This window comes from Meriones unguiculatus, chromosome 3 (assembly GCF_030254825.1).
Source record: "Meriones unguiculatus strain TT.TT164.6M chromosome 3, Bangor_MerUng_6.1, whole genome shotgun sequence".
Classification (NCBI taxonomy): domain Eukaryota; kingdom Metazoa; phylum Chordata; class Mammalia; order Rodentia; family Muridae; genus Meriones; species Meriones unguiculatus.
The window spans coordinates 159,966,913-159,987,369 of record NC_083351.1 but is presented as its reverse complement, the minus strand read 5'-3'; the positions used below and the strand labels follow the sequence as shown (position 1 = coordinate 159,987,369).

Sequence of the window (20,457 nt, the reverse complement as noted above, 5' to 3'; positions counted from 1 at the left end):
ATCTAGTAACTTAGCAGGCAACTGGTTGCCACTAACCCAAAAGCTAAGACTGTTATCAGATAGCATTTTAGACCTATTGAAAAGCTTTCCCTTTCTTGCTCTAATGACCTTTCTACTATACCCTTTAATATATTTTAAACTTACCTTGATTTATGACTGTTTTCATACAGTAAAACTATAAAACTTCACAAAACTGTTTTATTACCAGCAAAGGCTAACAGAGACTGTGTAACTCATTTCTAAATAAATGAATAGCATACAATATAAAAAATAATAGACCAACAAAAATGCACCATCTAAACCAAAATGTCTGCCTTTATCATAATAGTGTCCCTATTTTGGGTGTAATGGAAGCAAACAAGCTGGTGATCTGATAACAACAAACTGGGACTTACTGAATACCAATGAAAGTCATACCAATATTTCTATGGTTAAATATCATCATGAAGTAATGCAGAGAAAGATTCTAAGCAGCCTTAATGTGAAGCTATTATATAACATGTATAGGGTTATAATTACCATATTGTATTCAGTTATAGAAATTATACAAGTATCTAGTTTCATTGCACTGTCTAGTTTACCTGTCAACTCTGTGTAATAATAACAAGTACATTATTAACCCAATTATAAAATCAAGGCAATAACAAAAAATAATTTTACTATGATTTCAGCATGGATATTTTAATAATTAAAACTGATCGATAAACAAATGTAGATTAATTTCTGTTAGAACAAGCTCCTTGTAATAGTTAAAGTACTAGCTTTAAGTCTTGTAGGATAGTTTTAAATTAACACTTATGCCTCATTTGACTACTCAACAATGTGCATTTGAAAAACAACTCTTTTGAGAACTATGATCTTCCAACAACAGATTTTTTTTTTAATCAGAATTTTCAAATTATTTTTCTGCATTTTATTTTGCATATGTCTATTCCCAACAGTTTTTAGAAAATGTATTCATTAACATTAATTGGATAATATTATGTCACTTTTAACTTCTAAATTAGACTTTAAGTGTTCTTCACTTACGATAAGATGCTGTGAAAAAGAGGCCATCTGCTGAGGCGGTATGGTTACACTTGGCCTTCAGAATGTACTTGGCTTCTTCTGTTAGCACTCCTGTTGATTACAAATCCACAAAACAAGTTCACCTTGATCTTTCACATTAAGTCCAGAGTATCTTGGGGAAAATAAATTTGACATAAACGTAAACCTGTGACGTTTCCATCTAAAAAGGGCTAAAATCAAATAGCGCTTTGTGTTCAGTTATAATAAAAGATCAGAAGTAACAGAGACTCAACTCTTGAAGCCTGTCTTTGGTGAAATATGGCTAGCAACGCGTCTCTTGAACAGGACCAAAATCACTGCTCAGCCATCAACAACAGCATGCCCCTGATACAAGGAAAGCTCCCCACTCTAACCTTATCTGGAAAGATCCGGGTGATTGTGACATTCTTCCTTTTTCTACTCTCTACCGCCTTTAATGCTTCTTTCCTGTTGAAGCTGCAAAAGTGGACTCAGAAGAAGGAGAGAGGGAGAAAGCTCTCAAGGATGAAGATACTCTTAAAGCATTTGACCCTAGCCAACCTGCTGGAGACGCTGATTGTCATGCCACTGGATGGAATGTGGAATGTTACAGTCCAGTGGTATGCTGGGGAGCTGCTCTGCAAAGTTCTCAGCTATCTGAAGCTCTTCTCTATGTACGCCCCAGCTTTCATGATGGTGGTGATTAGCCTGGACCGCTCTTTGGCTATCACTCGGCCCCTCGCTGTGCAAAACAACAGCAAGCTTGAACAGTCCATGATCGGCCTGGCTTGGATTCTCAGTGTTGTCCTGGCAGGACCACAGGTAAACCATTACTCCTGAGCTTGTGTGAATATGGTGATTTCCTATCTGATCTTGAGTCAAGGTAGAACCTTTTGGGCTCTCTGAAAGTCAGAGACTAGACTTTAACCCAAACCACTTGGTTTTCTTGAGCAAACTCCTTAATCTCTCTGAGTTTCTGTTGATTTATTTATAAAATGGGGTAAATGTCTACCTCATTTGCATCATGATGATTAGATAAATAATATATTAAAGAATCAAATATATCTTATTAAAATGCCCCTTAAAATATCTTCTCACAACTGACTACATCCCCAACCCCTCCATGTTTCTCAGTCTTCCTCTTATGGAGACTTGAAACAGTCACTTGCTATGTTGCCAAGACTGTTCTCAGACTTAAAGCCTACAGCCTCAACATCTGACTTACAGGGGTTATAGGTATGCTCGCATTGGCTCAGCTTCCTCTGTTTTTCTTTTGCTCTGGCTGAAATGGAGAGAATGCTCAAGAGCTATGAAACTTACACAGGAGAAAATATTTAAGAATTTCTTACGTGATATTTACTACATACCAACTAAGAATTCTGCCGCTGCAAACAAGCACAAACTATATTGATGGTTACGTTGTTCTTCGCTAATTGTCCTGAAATATCTGACTTTTCAAAAATCAGGTAACTGAAGAAAATATGAACAACTTCTTGCAAATAATATAGAGCTTGTCATTAACAGAGGGATAAGTTGTCGATATGCTCTCTAGTGCTCTGTATTATAAGAACATTATAAGAAGTAAGAGATCTCTAAAACACAGTAAAAACTTACTTGAAAAAAATGGAAATCTGTCTACACATTCTAAACCATCTACGTGTCTAAAGAACAAAACTGCTATGAAGAACTCACTAAGTATTGTAAGATTGTAATGTTTCCTCACTAAATTGAAAAGTGGTATTTAATTAATATGTGTCAAAAGGAAAAAGAAATAAGAAAAGCTGAAATGTTTTTATTTCCCTGGAGAAAAGCATAGTCCCTCCTATATAGAGAATGCATCTTTTTTTTTTTTTTTTAGATGAAATGGTAAGGCTGCTTTAATGCTAAGAAATTTCCCAACATTCAAATTCACTGAGAAATGTTTTAAGCCTTTAAAAATAGAGATACAATTCAGTGATCTTTCAGGGAAAACCTTTAAACACCCTAAAAAGGGATACGTTGAAAAGAACCTATAAATGTAAAGAGGTTATCCCAGGAAATGGGGTTGTATGAGTTCCGTGAGTTCTTTTTTTTTCTTTATTAATTATACTTTATTCACTTTGTATCCCCCCTCCGTGGTTCCCTCCCTCCTCCCATCCCAATCCCTCCCTTCCTCCACCTGCATGCATGCCCCTCCCCAAGTCCACTGATAGGGGAGGACTTCTTTTCCTTCCTTCTGATCCTAGTCAATTAGGTCTCATCAGGAGTGGCTGCATTGTCTTCCTCTGTGGCCTGGTAATGTTGCTTCCCCCTCAGGGGGAGGTAATTAAAGAGCAGGCCAATCAGTTCATGTCAGAGACAATCCCTGTTCCTATTACAATGGAACCCACTTGGATACTGAACTGCCATGGGCTACATCTGTGCAGGGGTCTTAGATTATCTCCATGCATAGTCCTTGGTTGGAATATCAGTCTCAGGAAAGACGCCTGTGCTCAGATTTTTTGGTTCTGTTGCTCTCCTTGTGGAGTTCCTGTCCTCTCCAGATCTTACTGTTTCCCACTTCTTTCCTAAGATTCCCTGCACTCTGCCCAAAGGTTGCCCATAAGTCTCAGCATCTACAATGACAGTCTGCAGGGCAGAGCTTTTCAGAAGTCCTCTGTGTCAGGCTCCTGACTTGTTCCCTCTTTTCTCCTTCTTCTGATGTCCAGCCTCTTTGCCTTTCTGGATAGGAATTGAGCATTTTAGCAAGAGTCTTCCCTCTTGATTAGTTTCTTTAGGTGTACAATTTTAGTAGGTTTATCCTATATTATATGTCTATATGAGTGAGTATATACCATGTACATCTTTCTGCTTCTGGGATAGCTCACTCAGGATGACCATTTCCAGATCCCACCATTTACCTGCAAATTTCAGAGAATGTATCTTAAGAGTAAGTTTCACAGACATGTCCCTTGAAATGAGATTTAGCTAAGGTTTGTGTTCTTCTATCTTCTATTTTCTTTGAGCAATGCCTATTGGTTGGTTTCCTCAAAGAAAAGAAAAACAAGCTGGTGGCAGAGGGAGTCATTCTTTCATGGAGACAAAATATATGTCAAACTAATACAACTAGGTATGAAAAATTCAAAAATATACAAGTAGAAGAAGATAAATAAGTAGTAACTTTAATATGAAATGATTAGGAAAGGTTTAGAGGGATGAAAAACTGAAGGAAGGCGCTTACGTACTTTTCAGAGAGTACTAAAGGGTATGGCTGGTTTCCAGACACGTGTTTGGTTGAAGTGGAAGGTTGAAAGCTATGAACACTGAAAAAGTGGATCAGCGGTTTCCCCTTTTCCTTTGAATTGAGAGTATACTATGTATTTGTCATAAAATAGTGTGATTGTGTTTGTCATGTAGAAGTTAATGTAGTTGTTGTGCTACATTATAGTACCTAATAAAATACTTAGCATAGTACAAATTTAAAAATTTTGTATGTACAGTATTTATGATTTTATGCTTTGATTGAAAATAACACTAGGTATGGGGATACATATTTCTAACCCCACCCTTGGGGTACAGAGGCAGGAGGATTAAAAGTTCAAGCATAGTGGGAGTTACATAGAAATTCTAACTCAGTAAAAGACTGGGGTGTAGCTCAGTGGCATAGCCCTTGCCTGAAAGTTTTAGGTCCAATCCTGAGTACTGATAAATGGAATGTAATTAATTAATTTTTAAAGATATAACAGTAAAATACTTGGATCTATAAATGAATGAGGAAAAATAACTTTAATTATAGAAGGCTTTGAAATACCCAAAAAGCCCTAAATAAATCTTGGTAGATTTCATGGATTCTGTATAACGAATAAATGTAGCATATAAAATTTGTTTTAATTGTGAAATAATATTATCTATATGGTACAATGTGATATTTTGATACATCTTTCATAAAAATTAGATTACGTAATTAGAATAAATATAACTTCAATCTAAAGTGGCTTTTTAAAACATAAATATTTTAACAAAATAAATGTAGGTTCAAACAGTACAATGAGACAAAAAATAATTTTGATCGGTACATCTAAACAAACTAAGCAAAAGAGAGGACCCTAACTAAAACGCTCAATCCCCATCCTGAAAGGCAAAGAGGATGGACATCAGAAGAAGAAAACAGGAAACAACCTAGGAACCTGCCACAGAGGGCCTCTGAAAGCCTCTGCCCTGAAGACTATCAAAGTAGATGCTGAGCCTGATGGCCAACTGTCGGGCAGAGTGAATGGAATTTTATGTCAGAAGTGGGAAATAGTAAGAGCTGGAGAGGACAAGAACTCCACAAGAAGAACAACAGAACAAGAAAATTTGAACACAGGGAACTTCCCAGAGACTCATACTCCAACCAAGGACTATTCATAGAGATAACCTAGAACCCCTGCACAGATGTAGCCCAAGGCAGTTCAGTGTCCAAGTGGGTTACATAGTAATTGGAAGAGGGACTGTCTCTGACATAATCTGATTGGCCTGCTCTTTGATCACCTCCCCATGAGGGGGGAGCAGCCTTACCAGGCCACAGAAGATGACAATGCAGCCACTTCTGATGAGAACTGATAGTCTAAGATCAGAAAGAAGGAGAGGAAGACCTTCCCTATCAGTGGACTTGGGGAGGGGCATGCATGCAGAAAGGGGAGGAAGGGTGGGATCGGGAGGGAAGGAGGGAGGGGCTTACGGGGGATACAAAATGAATAAAGTGTAATTAATAATAATAATAAATAGTAATAATTTTGAATAATGTAGCAATGACGTGATTAAACTGAGGGTAGAATGATATCAGAGAAATCAAACGCTCTGCTAACATGTCCTGAAACCCCTTACATGTTTCTTCTTGTTGTTTGTTGGGCAGAAGGTCTTAAATAGCCCAGGATGGTTTCAAATTAGCTAAGTAGCCAAGGATGTCTGTGAACTTCTGATCCTCCCGCCTCTGTCTCCTGTGTGCGGGGATTACATGTCTGTAAAACTGCATGCAGTTTATCTAACGATGGGGATCAAACCAGGAGCTTTGTACCTGCCTGCCATACTGTTTCAGCTGTGAGACTTTGAGAAAGTTACCTGGCTACGTTTAAAAGAGTAATTGTGAGCCTGGGGTGGTAGTGTATTCTTTTAATACAGGCACTTAAGAAGCTGAGGCAACAGGACGGAAAACTCAAGGCTACCATGACTAGGTGGCTCAAACCAGACAAATGCATAAGCCACTTAAAGAATAAGTTATATGTAAAACTACCCACTATAATTCTTTAATTTTAATGATTAGGTTAATATTCATGTTTGTCTCTTCTTTTCATTTTTCTTCATAATAAGCTTTTTGTCTTCCTCTGTGGACTGGAAAGGCTGCATCCCCACCCACCCCCCCAAGGGGAGGTGATCAGAGAGCAGGCCACTGAGTTCATGCCAGAGGAAGTCCCTGCTTGCCTTACTAGGGACCCCACTTGAAAATGAGTCTATGGGCTACATCTGAGTAGGTATTTTAGGTCCTCTCCATGCATTGTCTTTGGTTGGGGTATCAGTCTCTGCAAGGCCCCCAGGGCTAAGTTTTTATGGTTCTGTTGGTCTCCTTTTGGAGCTCCTGTCCCCTCCTGTCTTTCTATCTTCCCCTTCTTTCATAAGATACCCTATACTCTGGCCAAAGACCTGATAAGCTAAGATCAAATAGAAGGGGAGGAATACCTCCCCTATCAGTAACCTAGGGAAGGGACATAGGGGAAGAAAAGGGAGGAAGGATGGGATTGGGAGGAGATGAGGGAGGAGGCCACAGCTGGGACACAAATTGAATAAACTGTAATAAATGACAATAATAAATTTTTTAATTAGCTTTTTGAAGTTAGCCAGAAAAAAAACTGAAATATGAGAATTTGTTTTCTTTAAGAAAGAGTTAGCTTCTTTAGGTGTACAGATTTTAGTATGCTTATCCTACAGTAGATGTCTAATATCTACTTATAAGTAAGTATTTACCAAGTGTGTCTTTCTGCTTCTGGGATACCTCACTCAGGATGATCTTTTCTTGATCCTACCATTTGCCTTCAAATGTCATGATTTCCTTATTTTTAAACCAAGGACCATTCATGGATATAACCTAGAACCCCTGCTCAGATGTAGCCCACGGCAGCTCTGTATCCAAGTGAGTTCCCTAGTAAGGGGAACAGGGGCTGTCTCTGACATGAACTCAGTGGCTGGCTCTTTGATTACCTCCCCCTGAGGGGGGAGCAGCCTTATCAGGCCACAGAGGAAAACAATGCAGCCAGTCCTGATGAGACCTTAAGCTATGGTCAGATGGAAGGGGAGGAGGACTTACCCTATCAGTGGACTTGGAGAGGGGCATGGGGGGAAGTGAGGGAGGGAGGATGGGATGGGGAGGGAATGAGGGAGTTGACTACAGCTGGGATACAAAGTGAATAAACAGTAATTAACTGAGGGGGGAGCAGCCTTAGCAGGCCACAGAAGATGACAATGCAGCCACTCCTGATGAGATCTGATAGACTAAGATCAGAAGGAAGGAGAGGAGGACCTCCCTACCAGTGGACTTGGGGAGGGGCATGCATGAAGAAGGGGAAGGGAGGGTGGGACCAGGAGGGGAGAAGGGAGGGGCTTATGGGGGGATACAAAGTGAATAAAGTGTAATTAATAAAAGTTAAAAAACAGTAATTAACATAAAAATTAAAATTTAAAACAGGCAAAAGAGTTAAAGGCAATGCTTAGATAGAAAGGGAATTATTCAAAGTTTTACTTTGAATTTAAAATTATTCAAAATTTTACTTTGCATCATACTAATCAGGAAACTTTCTCACGGTGTCCCCTGACCACAAAACTACACTACTCACTGAAAGCTACTTGTGCCAGAACATGATAACTCAGATCTTAAAGTTATCATTTCTAAAAGTAAGTTCAAAGAGGAAGAAGGAAAATGCAGGAGGGAGACAGGGAATGAGAGAGAGCAGCAGACAAGCCTTGGGAGGAGCTCTTCTTTATGGCCATACATTTCTTAATTTAGGTGTGGCTCCACATAATTGAGTCGCATTCCTTAATGAGAGTCATCTAAGACCACAGGAGTGCAGAGTCGCAAAGTAGCTGCAGGAAGAGTTCATGTTCCTGGCTTATCTTGTTCGTGTGGAGTGTTACCAAAGCAGCTTTTAAATTCTATAGCTAACACAGGCCTGTAGGCAAAAAACTTGGGCACTCCTTAGTTAGCTTCTGGAGTGAGGAAGTATGGTTTGAAGATATGTAGAGACTTGCCTTGACACATGAGCTAATGTACTCAGTAAAATGCACTTCTGAACTTGACAAGCAGCTCAAATTCAATAAACACTTACCTCCCATGAGCAATGTGCCAAACATTGTTTAAGTCGCAGTAGCAGCGTGCTAGACTCAGTAATAGCAATAACAACAAGATGATGAATAATAGTTGAAGACAAAAAAATGTGTGTCAGAATAGTTCATGAATGTTCCCAACAATATAATTATGCATGTTATGCTTTCTTTATGAATAAATTAAGTCCATAAGGATTATATGACATTCCCAGGGTATGTAAAATGAGTGGAAATTTTAATATATTACAGTTAATTCTATAGGCAAGGTATAAATAACAGTCCTCCATTTGTTCATATAGCTATTTACCTATGATATATTTACCTATGGCTATTTGCCTATGATATATATACCTATGATATTTACCTATGATCTAGGAACCCAATTAATATTAGACATAGACATAAGAAACAAGCATACAAATTACACTTGTGTATGCATGGGAATCTTTGCTCATAGGATACAGAAATTGATATAAAAAGGTACAAATACAGCTTGCTTAATACATTTAGTGTTGCTTGTATGTGTATGATCTCAGAGATGAACACTTACTTGGTACTAGATACCAACCAGGGGATTCATTCCTTAGAAAGACTAGTTCTCCTTCTCCCCATTGTTGTTAATTGCTTGTAGCTCTTTGTCTAGGGATGAGACCTATGATCTGCCCCTTCCAAATTAGTGTATCTATTGATGTCATCATTTTTCAGCTCTATTGTTAAGGAATCGTAAGTGCAGTGACCCAATCATTTCTAGAAGACAAACTCTCAGACTTCCTGGTCCTCTTTTTTTTTTTTTTTCTCCAAGAGAATATCAAAGTTTTATTGATCTTTAAAACCCAAAATTGGAAGAAAAAAAAGAGAAAAGTATCAAGATTAGAACAGTCTGTGATATCCTGGTTGAGACTTAGCCCTCAGAACCAGAGTTCCCGGGTATTAGGTTTGGCTGTGAAGATGTTCTGGAAGACTCAGCACATGTCCACAGTCCTTTTGTTGAGTATCTAGACAATCCTGTATTTTGTCCTGGGCCCTCTCTGTATTCTAGTTTCTCTGTTTGAGAGAAACACAAACCAGTACCTGTAATCTCAGTACATGGGAGGTGGAAACAAAAGATAAGAGGTTGAGGTTTACCCTTGATAATGCTGTTTATTCTAGGCCAGCATGGGCTTACATCTGTCTAAAACTAAACCAAAAATTAGAAACCTGGAGTTCCATCTTTAGCACAGGGCTTCACACTGGTTATTCCCCATTTAATGTCCAATGCACGGACAATAAATGCATGGACACAGTCAGAAGTACCCCAGGAATTCATATCTTAAGGTAACAACTCAATTGTCAGGACACAACTGAGAAGAGTCTCCTATGAACTCTACTTTATAGGTGGAGAAACTGAAGCTAATTACATTCAGGACAATTTAGGCTGTTCTATGGTTGGTCTGACAAACTGTGGCTAGAAGATCATATTCTAAGAACAAAAGTGTCTTCAATTGCTTCCAAAGAAGAGAAACAGAATGTTCCTGATTACGGCAAAATGAAACAAACACTGATAAGAGCATGAGTCATGGGTAAGGGAGAAAAAAATAAACAGAAATTATAGACAGAATCCAAGGACAAAGGAACCACTGAAAGTAAAGTAGATCCCTATATTAATCACTCAAATGAGCACAGTGCAGGAAACAACATAAATTGAACCAAGGCTAAAACAAATGAATTTATGGGTAATATTTGAGTCCCCATATGCTTTCCTGAACTTCTGGCTTAAAATTAATTAGTCTATCACATATAATGGCTATGACATTAAGTATACTTTATCCACTTAATAAATTCCTGAATGTGGACAAAATAACATATTCTTAAAAGAAATAAGCGTCTTCAGTTGCTTGCAAAGAAGTGAAATATTCTTGATTATAGCAAAATAGACACCAATAAGAACAAAAGAGAAAAATATATATATCTGGTTAATCTGCTTTAAAACTACAGTTTAAATAAAGTCAAGGTGAAAATAAGTCTGAGGCGTTATTTGGATTGAACTTGTGACGGTCTTATGCATGCCATCATGGTCTATTTGAGTTTGCATGAGCATCAGCCCTGTTGTGTCTGAAAAACAGTTTCCTTAAAGTCATCAATCACACTGACTCTTAGCAATGTTTCTGCTTCCCTTCCTTGGGGTCCTGGGCCTTGAGGAGAGGGGTGTGAGTGATCCAAAGTCCCTCACTCTGCCCACTGTGTAGTTACAGGTTGCTCTGTCAATCACCATCTACTGCAAGAAGAAACTTTTCTGATGAGGCTTAACTGATGCCATGGGTTTATGGATATAACAACATGTCATTCAGAATTATTTTATTGCTGTATCCATTTACCAGGATATTAGAAGGTTCTCCCCTAGGGCTTATGTCCTAACTAGTCTCGGTTCTTGTCCTTATTAGCAGTATCAGGCAATAGGTCCTATCTCATGGAATGAATGTTAAATCAGTCTTTAAAAACTGGTTCATTATTCTCCTAACAATTGTATCACCATTGTGCAAGCAAGCACATCTAGCAGAATTCATAGTTAGAGGATATTGATTATTACCTTCTCTATTGTCATACACAGCATCTTCCAGCACTATGAACACTAGCCAATAGGAGTGAAGCTTTCAGTTGGATCTAAGCTACAATTACCCGTGTTGTAACTATATAATGTCTTCAGCAACAGGGTCTTAGAGTTGGATTTCGGAGGGCAACCAGTAACATTGGCAACCCCCTGTAACACTTGAGGGTAGTTTGTCCATGGGATTCTTTTGACAAACAGCTCAGAAAAGATGCAACCCATTTCTACCACTGAAGTTTTATTTCGTAGCGTATGATGTTTACTTAGTGCATTGTCTCCCTCATTCTATGGTAAATCCATTTAAATTCCTTTCCTACATGTATCCATTTTTAGAAAGCATCTACAATAGTAGGTTTTGATAGGGCTTTTCAAAAGGCCTAGTGTTAGTTGGTAAATTCAAATAGGAATATCAGATAAAATTGAGGAGGGAAAACTAGCACTATTGGTTTCTAATTAGACAGGTTAGTATGTCACTTCTCCTGATAAAGAGAAGAAAATATTGTGTCCAAAATATGTCATAAAAGCTTAGCCTCAAAAAATGTTTTTTTACAAAATGAGAAGCCAAGCAAACTGGTTTAAACAGCCAGTGAATTCCTCATAAAAGACACCTAAATTCAGACAATAAAAATGTGAGTGTTTGATAAATTTATTATAAAAAAAAAAGAAGAAGAAAGTAAGTCTGAGGTAATGGAAGACTCAGTTTATAACATGAGGACTGTAGACCTGGATTTGGGATAAAATTAGCTGACTTGTTTGAGTCTCTTGGTTTTGAGACTGATGATATGATCCTTTGTTGCCCTCTAGTGGACTAATTTAAACTTTATTTTCTACTTGATAAAGGATCTGAAATTTGAAAAATCAATGCTGTAGTTACAAATATAAAATACAAATTTTTTTTTCCTCTCCAAAGAAAAAACGTACTTCAGCCTCTTAAAATGAGCTCCACTCCTACCTCATGAGCTCCCAAAGTAAAGACATCCAGGACCAACTCTTAACTAAAATATCATATTCAATTGAAAAAAAAAACTGTAGCCTATCAGTCATCATTTGATATTAACAAAAGCACTTGTTCAAAGTTCCTTGCTATAGGTTTAAAAATGTTTGTCGTCTCTTCTTTTTATCCGGATAATGTACACAGTAAAGTGAAGTTTCTCTGAAGAACACTTGGAAATAACAAGAAGAAAGATGTTTCATGGGTCAGGAAAAAAAAGAATGAGTGTCTACTAGAATTTACTTACTGATTCACCCGTTTTTCAAGACTCGTTTTTGTTTGTGGGTGGCATGCTCATGGAAGCTACAAGAGGGCACTAGATCCCCTAAAGCTGCGGCCCTTATGAGCCACCTGACTGGGTGCTGGGAAGCAAACTTAGGCACTGGGAAATACCTGGGGAGCAATCCAGCTCTCGGGTTTATTTTTGAAAATGATTTACAGTATTTTCATTAATATATTCCAGTTGTTCTCTTTAAGGCTTTAAAATAAAGATATCATTTTAAAACAGGATTCCACACTCAAGAGCAAGGTTGCAAGAACTATGCAACACTTTCTTGGATACCTTTACCCTATGCCTTGTGTCCTCATTGGAGGAGACATGTTGCTGAGCATGGGCTTTGAGGTTTCAAATACACACTGCAGGCCCATTCCTTCCCGCCACTCTGCCTGTTGATTACAGGTCAGGTATATACCTATACCATATATCACCAAATATTAGCATTTTCTTATTTGCTGTTGTCTAAGTTACGGTTTTATTACTATGAAGAGACACTGTGACCAAGGCAACTCTTATAAAAGAAAGCACTGACCTGGGGCTTGCTTACAGTTTTAGAGGTTAGTCCATGATCATCAAGCTGGAAAGCAGGCAGACCTAGTGCTGGAGCAATAGCTGAGAGCTTTAAGTCCTGACCTGTAATCAACAGGCAGAGTGGTGGGAAGGAATGGGCCTGCAGTGTGTATTTGAAACCTCAAAGCCCATGCTCAGCAACATGTCTCCTCCAATGAGGACACAACTATTCCAAACAAGGACACACCTCCTAATCCTTCCAAACAGTTCATGGCCTGTGGATTAAGCTTGCAAACACATGAGCTTATGAGGGGCATGCTCATTCAAACTACCACAGTTGTCTTTATTCTTAAGTGTTTTTTGAGTTGTTTAAAAGTCTGGACTTGTGTTTAAGACATCTCATGCACCCCTACAATAGGATTATCAAAATCAGGAAATTACCACCAATGGAATGCTATCGCTTAATCCATATGCCCTGTTCAAATTGCATTTGTCGTTCTAGCTTGTTATCTGCTCTTAAAAAAAATCACTTAAAATTTTTAAAAAAATTATTTTTGATCATGTTTCTCCTCCCCCAATTCCTCCCAGACCTTCCCCCCAAAAAACAGTTATGTGGTAATTCTCATACTGCCACCTAAGTCTCTTCTGCTGGAATCTTTCCTGTCTTCCTCCCTGTTTCAAAAGATTGATACTTTGGAAAAGCATGTGCCATTTGCAAATGCTTCCTCAACTTCAGTTTATCTTAGGATTTCTCAGCGCTGTATCTTAAGTAAGCATACTGAAGGTGTAATATTGACTTCATCTCAATGCATTTTCTAGGGAGACAAATGACATCAACTTGTCCCATTATCTATAATATTAATCACATGGATATTTCTCCATTATAAAGTTGTCTTACTCTTTTATTACTAATAAGTGTCTAGCAGCTAGATATTTTGATTTTTTTGCAATGTCCAATTCTCAAACTTTCATGGATCATTTTTGTCAACTCTTGATGATTTTTGCTGGCCAGGTAGTAAAAACATTTTGTATATTCCCATTATTTCATTAATTAGCATTTTATATTAAGGAAAAATTTTTAGTTATACTTATTTTTGTGTTGTGTAATTTATATCCTTTCGAATTCATGCATTCTTGTTTTGTTTGATAGTTTATCACTACTTTTTGTTTGTTGGTTTTTGTTTTTGTTTTTGTTTTTGCTTTAAACGGGGTCTTGCTATGTAGCTTCATTGCTGGCCTGGAACTCATAGAGGTCTGCCTGCCTCTACCTCCTAAATGCTGGGACTAAAAGAGTATGTCATCTTTTGTCATTACTTAAGATTGATTTCCTTTTTGTATTTTGATCACTAAACTGTCTTGGATTTATCCAACAGGATTTTATTCTCTTTTTTATTGTCAGTTCTTCTCTGAATAGTTCTAGACTCTGGCAGAGCCAATGGATGAACATAATTGTGCTTTGTCTGCCTCAGGCTTTGGACCATCTATTCCAATGAGCACTGGATTCTTATAGTAAAGAAAGGAATTTACAAACCAAGCTTCATCATCTCTAGACTCTCCTCAGGAGCAGGGCTGAAAATAAATGTAAATATATGAATATACAGACACATGCACAAGTGGGTTTTTACCTACTTCACTACTAAATAGCATTCCACTGTATACTTTCCCATAATGCATTCAGGCACTGTTCCATAAAATGTCACATAGAATTGGGAAGGAAAGAGGGAATGGGCTATAGCTGGGATACAAGTGAATATATAAAATTATTTAGAAATAAAAAATATTAATATAAAAAATGCCGTATAGATTGTTCTGACACTTTTTGGTTGCAAATAATGCATTATCTCCTGCACATATATTTCCATATAATGGATTTACGGATATGTGTTCAAAGTAAATGTCTGGATGTAGGATTGATGATGAATAAATGCTTTATTAGAATTGTTCAGAGGAACATAAAATAACCAATAGAATATGTACAGAACTGTAAGAGGGAATTTGTTAGATTGGCATATGTGGGGGCCAGCAGAGCAATGATCCACCAGAGACAAGAAGGCGGTTCTGTTCAACATGACTCAGTAGCCAGTGTTAGTTCAAAGTTTAGAAATCTGACCCTAAGTGGTTTATTTTTGAATATTTAAGCACAGCAAACTTGGGTGAAATTTTCCTTCATGAAAATTAGCTCAATCCCATGTGCACAATGACAACAACAAACTCTTCATAAAGTATATTTGACACCTTCCATAAAGATGGGTTCTATTAATTGGCAAGCTCCTGATAGGGTCTAGAGGAAAATCTGATTTAGTCTTATCTACACAGAAAGCACAAAGGCACCAGGCTATTAACCTCATCCACTCTCAGCCTTCTGGGTGGAAAATAGGTTATAGATGCTCCCCTTTGTTCCCCAGTGCTTATCTGTGGGCACAAGGACCCCTGTACTTCCCACAGGCTCACATGATCAGAGACTGGACAGTCCCACAGCCTACATCTGTGGACTGAAAAGCCTGGGAAAACAGGAAACTGGAAGATTCAAAGAAACAGAGAGCAGTGATGCCACCCAAGTTAGCAACAGGAGGGCTGGAAGCTAAGTAGACAGTCTCCACTGCAGAAACAAACACAAAAGCTGAACATTCATGAACCTGCTGTCCAAGGGACTGACAGCAGCAAGAAGCTGTGACTACTCTAGAAATGCGGAGGAAGGCAGGCCCAAGTTTCCCTCTCTTTTCACACTTGATGCTATGTGGGCCTTAACCATAAGGCAGTGCTGTCTACGCTCACTGTGGCTCTTCCTCCCTCAGCTGACTGAGCCACACATCAATCATCTCTGGAAGCACCTTCACAGACACACACGGAAATATGGTTTACAAGTTTTCTAGGCATTTTCCAATCCAGTCAAGTTGACAACAAAAATTATCTAATTATCAAAATTATCAAATAACTAACCAGACTCCCATAATAGCCTTCACCACTGGTTGTACCGATTTGTATTCCCACTAGCTACATAAACAGGTATTGGTTTCCACAACCTCTTGCCAAAAAATGCATTGGGGAAATTTTGCATTTTTGCTAGTCCCATTAGTGAAAACGACATTTTGGTGTAACTTGTTGACCTGTTTTTGTTGTTCTTGTTGTTGACATGTTTTTATTAATAAGGTGAACATATTGTTGCTGGGAGGGTTCTCCATTCTTTTCTTCATGGAAGAAAGGATGCAGTCAAAAGATTCTGAATGTAAAAGCTATTTGGAAAAGAAAAGCAAGCAAGTACTCCAGAGAAACTGGCGTAAGCTATTTCAGAGGAGCATACCGCACAGTGAGTGCTGTGCTGTGAAATTTAAAGAAGCTTTCAAAGCAGCATATTTGTGGGTAAAATGACCTCTTTTTCCTCCCAAGTCATGGTGGACCAGATCTCCCTTTTCAGGCATTTCTTTCCGTGACCCTCCAGAAAAGGGTGTAGGGGTGACAAAACTGGAAAGTGAACAGGTGAGACTTTTTTTTGAGGACACAAGCACTTCTTTGGCACACATGTGGTGGCTTAGCTTTTAATACAATGGGAGAAATGTATCTGCAGCCTCAAGGATATTTAAACACAAAGGGGCTTTCTAAACCCAGGAGACAGCTATCAAGATAAAATTTTGGTGTTCTTGGTTGCCTCAGAGCTAATTTATTTCTGACACTGCTCAAGGTGGCATTCATTACTGAACTCACGGCTGTCAACCAGTTAAAACTTTTTAAAGTTTCAGTTTTGTACTGAAATCTGGTGCCTAGATTTTATAATAATCTTTACAGCTATGAAAAACAAGAATGGGACTACCTCCCACCAGCCCCTTCTCCCAATGTCACTGCTCATGTCTATCTTCCACTCAATATTATCAGAATAGAAGCTTTCTAAAACATGCACATGTCTTGACCATTTAAAAACGTATAGCATGTTATTAGGTCTTTCAGTGTCTAAAATAAATTTAATATGTATTTTTTATGGATATGTTCTAAAAAACACAGTTTTAAAACACTATGGATATACAATGAACAAAACCATTTCACAAAGTCTGTTCCGCATAATGATAGAACTGAAAGTGCAAGCGGATCGTAAATCTCTTTAAGTGACCATTGTTCTTCAAGGCTGAAACAATTTCACCAATTACAAATTCCTACAGATTTATCCAAATTAACACAAACATAGTTTAAGTAGATCTCATTTACAAGTTTCAATATAATTGTCAAAATGTCATGCCAAGGATTTTAGAAATTGCTTTAGGTATGGAAACTAGAAGAATGAAGGAAGGAATAGTTTTAATATTTGGGGGGAAAAACATACAACTTTTCCTTGTTTTTTTTTTTTTTCACAGTTATATATCTTCAGAATGATCTACCTTGCAGACAGCTCTGGGCAAGCAGAAGTTTTCTCTCAATGTGTGACACACTGCAGTTTTCTACAATGGTGGCATCAAGCCTTTTACAACCTTTTCACCTTCAGCTGCCTCTTCATTTTCCCTCTTCTCATCATGCTAATCTGCAATGGCAAAATCATCTTCACCCTCACACGAGTCCTTCATCAAGATCCGCGCAGTAAGTATTCCTTAGATTCAATTACTGTAGACAAACAGTATTTAGGCAGCAACACTTAGACAGAGTGGTCGTGTATTTGATACCATGGCAAGCAGTTCACAAATGTTAGGTTATTTATTAATTCACAGTCATACCTATACTCAAGTTATAGATGAGGTCTGTTAGCAACATCTCATGTTCTCATTTTTCACCATGGAACAAAAGAACAAAGGACAGACAGGGGGAGGCTCAGAAGTCTCCACACATCCTTGAAGATTCATGTACAGTTAATAGTTGGTGTGGCCACTTCACAAGGTGCCATTGCTCCTATTAGCAACTGTACTATCTGGTTTTCTGTCACCTTGACACAAGCTAGAGCCATCAGAAAGGAAGGAGCCTGAGTTGAGGAAATGCTTCCATGAGATACAGCCGTAAGGCTTTTTCTCAATTTTGATCAACGGGGGAGGGTCCAGTCCATTGTGGGTGGTATCATCCCTGAGCTGGTTGGTGGGCCTGGGTTCCGTAAGAAAGAAGACTGATCTGATCTAGCCAGAAGAAGCAAGCCCTTCATGGCTACTGCATCAGTTCCCGCCTCCACGTTCCTTCTCTGAGTGAGTTCCTGTCCTGACTTCCTTTGGTGATGAACAGTGATGTGGAAATATAAGCCAAATAAATCCTTTCTTCCCCAATTTGCTTTTTTGGTCATTTAGTTACAGCAATAGAAACTCTAACTAAGATGGCACCCTTCATGAAATCCATTATGTCATTCAAAAAGAGGAGGTAGGGCACATGAAAGTAGAAATGGGACAAATTGGGGAAAAGAGGCAGAAGTGTGAAGGGAGCAAGAGAGCCATGGAGGAGGGGGTGAATATGATGCAAATACCATACACACACATACAGTCACACATACACACACATACACATATCATAATGAAGTTGTTGTGTATAATTAATACATGCAAATAAAAACATTTTAATGGAAAAAAGATAATTACTTTATTAAAACTCAGGATAAGTACTGAAAACATTCTACTGGGCTAACACAGCAAACATCTGATGTCTAAAATATAATAAACAATCAACTTCATATTTTAGTTGTATGAATACCTCCATTTTTCAAATCTTTCTTGGTTTAATTAAATTTTAATTTTAAGAATACCCTACTCTTCATTCTTTCATAGGGGAAAACTTGGTCTGAAAACATATTTCTTGGCTGAGACAGTTTCATGACATAGCCCAGGCCAGCCTCCTGCCTTTACTTCCTTGGTAGGAGTATTGCAAAGGAGTACCCACACCTGGCTGGGGTGGGGTGGAAATAATTTTAAGTAAATCATTATTGGAATTATTTTTCTTATAACCAATAGGTAGAATCAATGGACTTTTCTTCCATTTTTATCATTTCGGTTTTGTGAGAAAGTTGACATTAAACACTTACACTTTTTCTCTGTTTTAATAGAACTACAGATGAATCAATCCAAGAACAATATCCCAAGGGCACGGCTGAGAACTCTAAAGATGACAGTTGCATTTGCCATGTCGTTTATTGTCTGCTGGACTCCCTACTATGTCCTAGGAATTTGGTACTGGTTTGATCCTGAAATGTTAAACAGGGTGTCAGAGCCAGTTAATCACTTCTTCTTTCTCTTTGCTTTTCTGAATCCATGCTTTGACCCACTTATATATGGATATTTCTCTTTGTAATTGGGAGACTACAAAAAACTCAAACGGAAACCAATTTCACCAGTTGAGCATAAGCCCAAAACTTGCAACTCAAGGACATGCAGGCAAGGCAGAGTTTAAGCCTAGGTTATAAACCTTGTTCTTGTAGAGAGTTTATTGTTAGGGCCTCGAAAGACCTTCAAAAAAAATACTAAAATTTATCCTTAATCATAAGCTCCTGAACTAACCTCTGCCTTGTCTGATGTTTTACCACATGTGATTTGGGCTTCTTTTCACTTCCTCCTTAAATTATAATGTATAAACACTCAAAATAACCACATCCAAAGGTTAAAAAAAGTACCAAAACATAAGGCTGGTAAACTACAACATTCATAACATGAGCATGGTTTGGAGAGTTTTTTCTCAAAGGGGGCTCAACAGCAAAAGCAGAGTGAGGCTACCACAACACCTAGAGCACAGAAGCAGTAGAATCACCGTCCTTAGATAAGCAGCAAAAACAACTGATACTGTCACAACACCTAAGCAGAGACAGTAGAATCACTGTTCACAGGTCAGTTTTAACTCCAATCATAAAAAGACCTACTTTTCTCTTTTGCTTTAAAAACATTTTTAATTCCTATTAAGCAAAATAATAATAATAATAATTGCACAAGCCTGGAAAGATTATTTATGTGATACAACTTAATCCTATTTAAATGCTGCAGTTAGGGACACACCACTACATAATGGAGGTATTTTAAAGGGATAGATTTTTTTTCCCATGGGCTCTTAGAATATTCCACAGACTGTACAATACATGAGGCTTATGTTAAACTGACTGCCATAAGTAGTGTTTTAATACAATTAAGAAAATGGATATACTAATTATCTTGTAAGCATAATAAACAATCCATTTTAATAATATGGTAGAATTTTTGTCTATCTCCTTATCCTACTGAATCTCTCCCCACAAATAAATGAAGTCAATAAAAACATCAAGCAACTATACAGACAAAAAGATGAAGGTTTGATATAAAAAAGAACTCAAGGGAGGAAACCACATAGTTTCCCCTTCTACAGATCAAAGACAACAGCAGAGAGTATTAAGAGGGGAGAGAGGAAAACTAAAACCATAAATGTGGAAACAACACCTGCTGAAAAAAAAGGATTCAGTCCTCAAACTATGACTGTACAGTACAACATACTTCATCCAGCTCAGGTCAGGTCCGTCCTTTTCACGAAAAATGAAAGGAGGTGAAAATAAAATACAGCACTCAATTAGTTGGGAAGTGTAAGTAGTTAAATTCAATACTTATCTAATAGATATTGATGTGAACTATGTAATGCCGTACAAAACATGAGAGTAATTTGCAAATATGCTAGGCTATGTGCGATTATAGAGAGCAAACTGCTAACCAACGGCAAGTCCCTTCTTTGCGTCCCTTTATTATTTTCTACTTTCGGTTTTACAGTCTTGTTAGAAATTTTTTCAGATTCTAGCTTATGTTCCAATATTCTCTCCCTTTTTTTTATCTTCTGTGTTACTCATACTTTCAA

The 20,457-nt window shown here is 37.9% G+C and overlaps 1 protein-coding gene across 2 annotated transcripts; it reads left to right on the top strand.

Moving 5' to 3' along the window:
- The first annotated feature begins 1,258 nt into the window (after window positions 1–1,258).
- Window positions 1,259–18,942, top strand: Gnrhr (gonadotropin releasing hormone receptor). 2 transcript variants are annotated; one of them, XM_060378732.1, is made up of 3 exons: window positions 1,259–1,848; window positions 17,043–17,262; window positions 18,698–18,942. In XM_060378732.1, exons 1-3 carry the CDS (start codon window positions 1,327–1,329, stop codon window positions 18,940–18,942), a joined length of 987 nt encoding a protein of 328 aa, XP_060234715.1. In that variant the 5' UTR covers window positions 1,259–1,326. The 2 variants fall into 2 exon arrangements, with proteins under 2 accessions (XP_060234715.1, XP_060234714.1); XM_060378731.1 differs by having other exon boundaries at window positions 1,327–1,848; window positions 17,171–17,262; window positions 18,698–18,833.
- The last annotated feature ends 1,515 nt before the right edge of the window (window positions 18,943–20,457 follow it).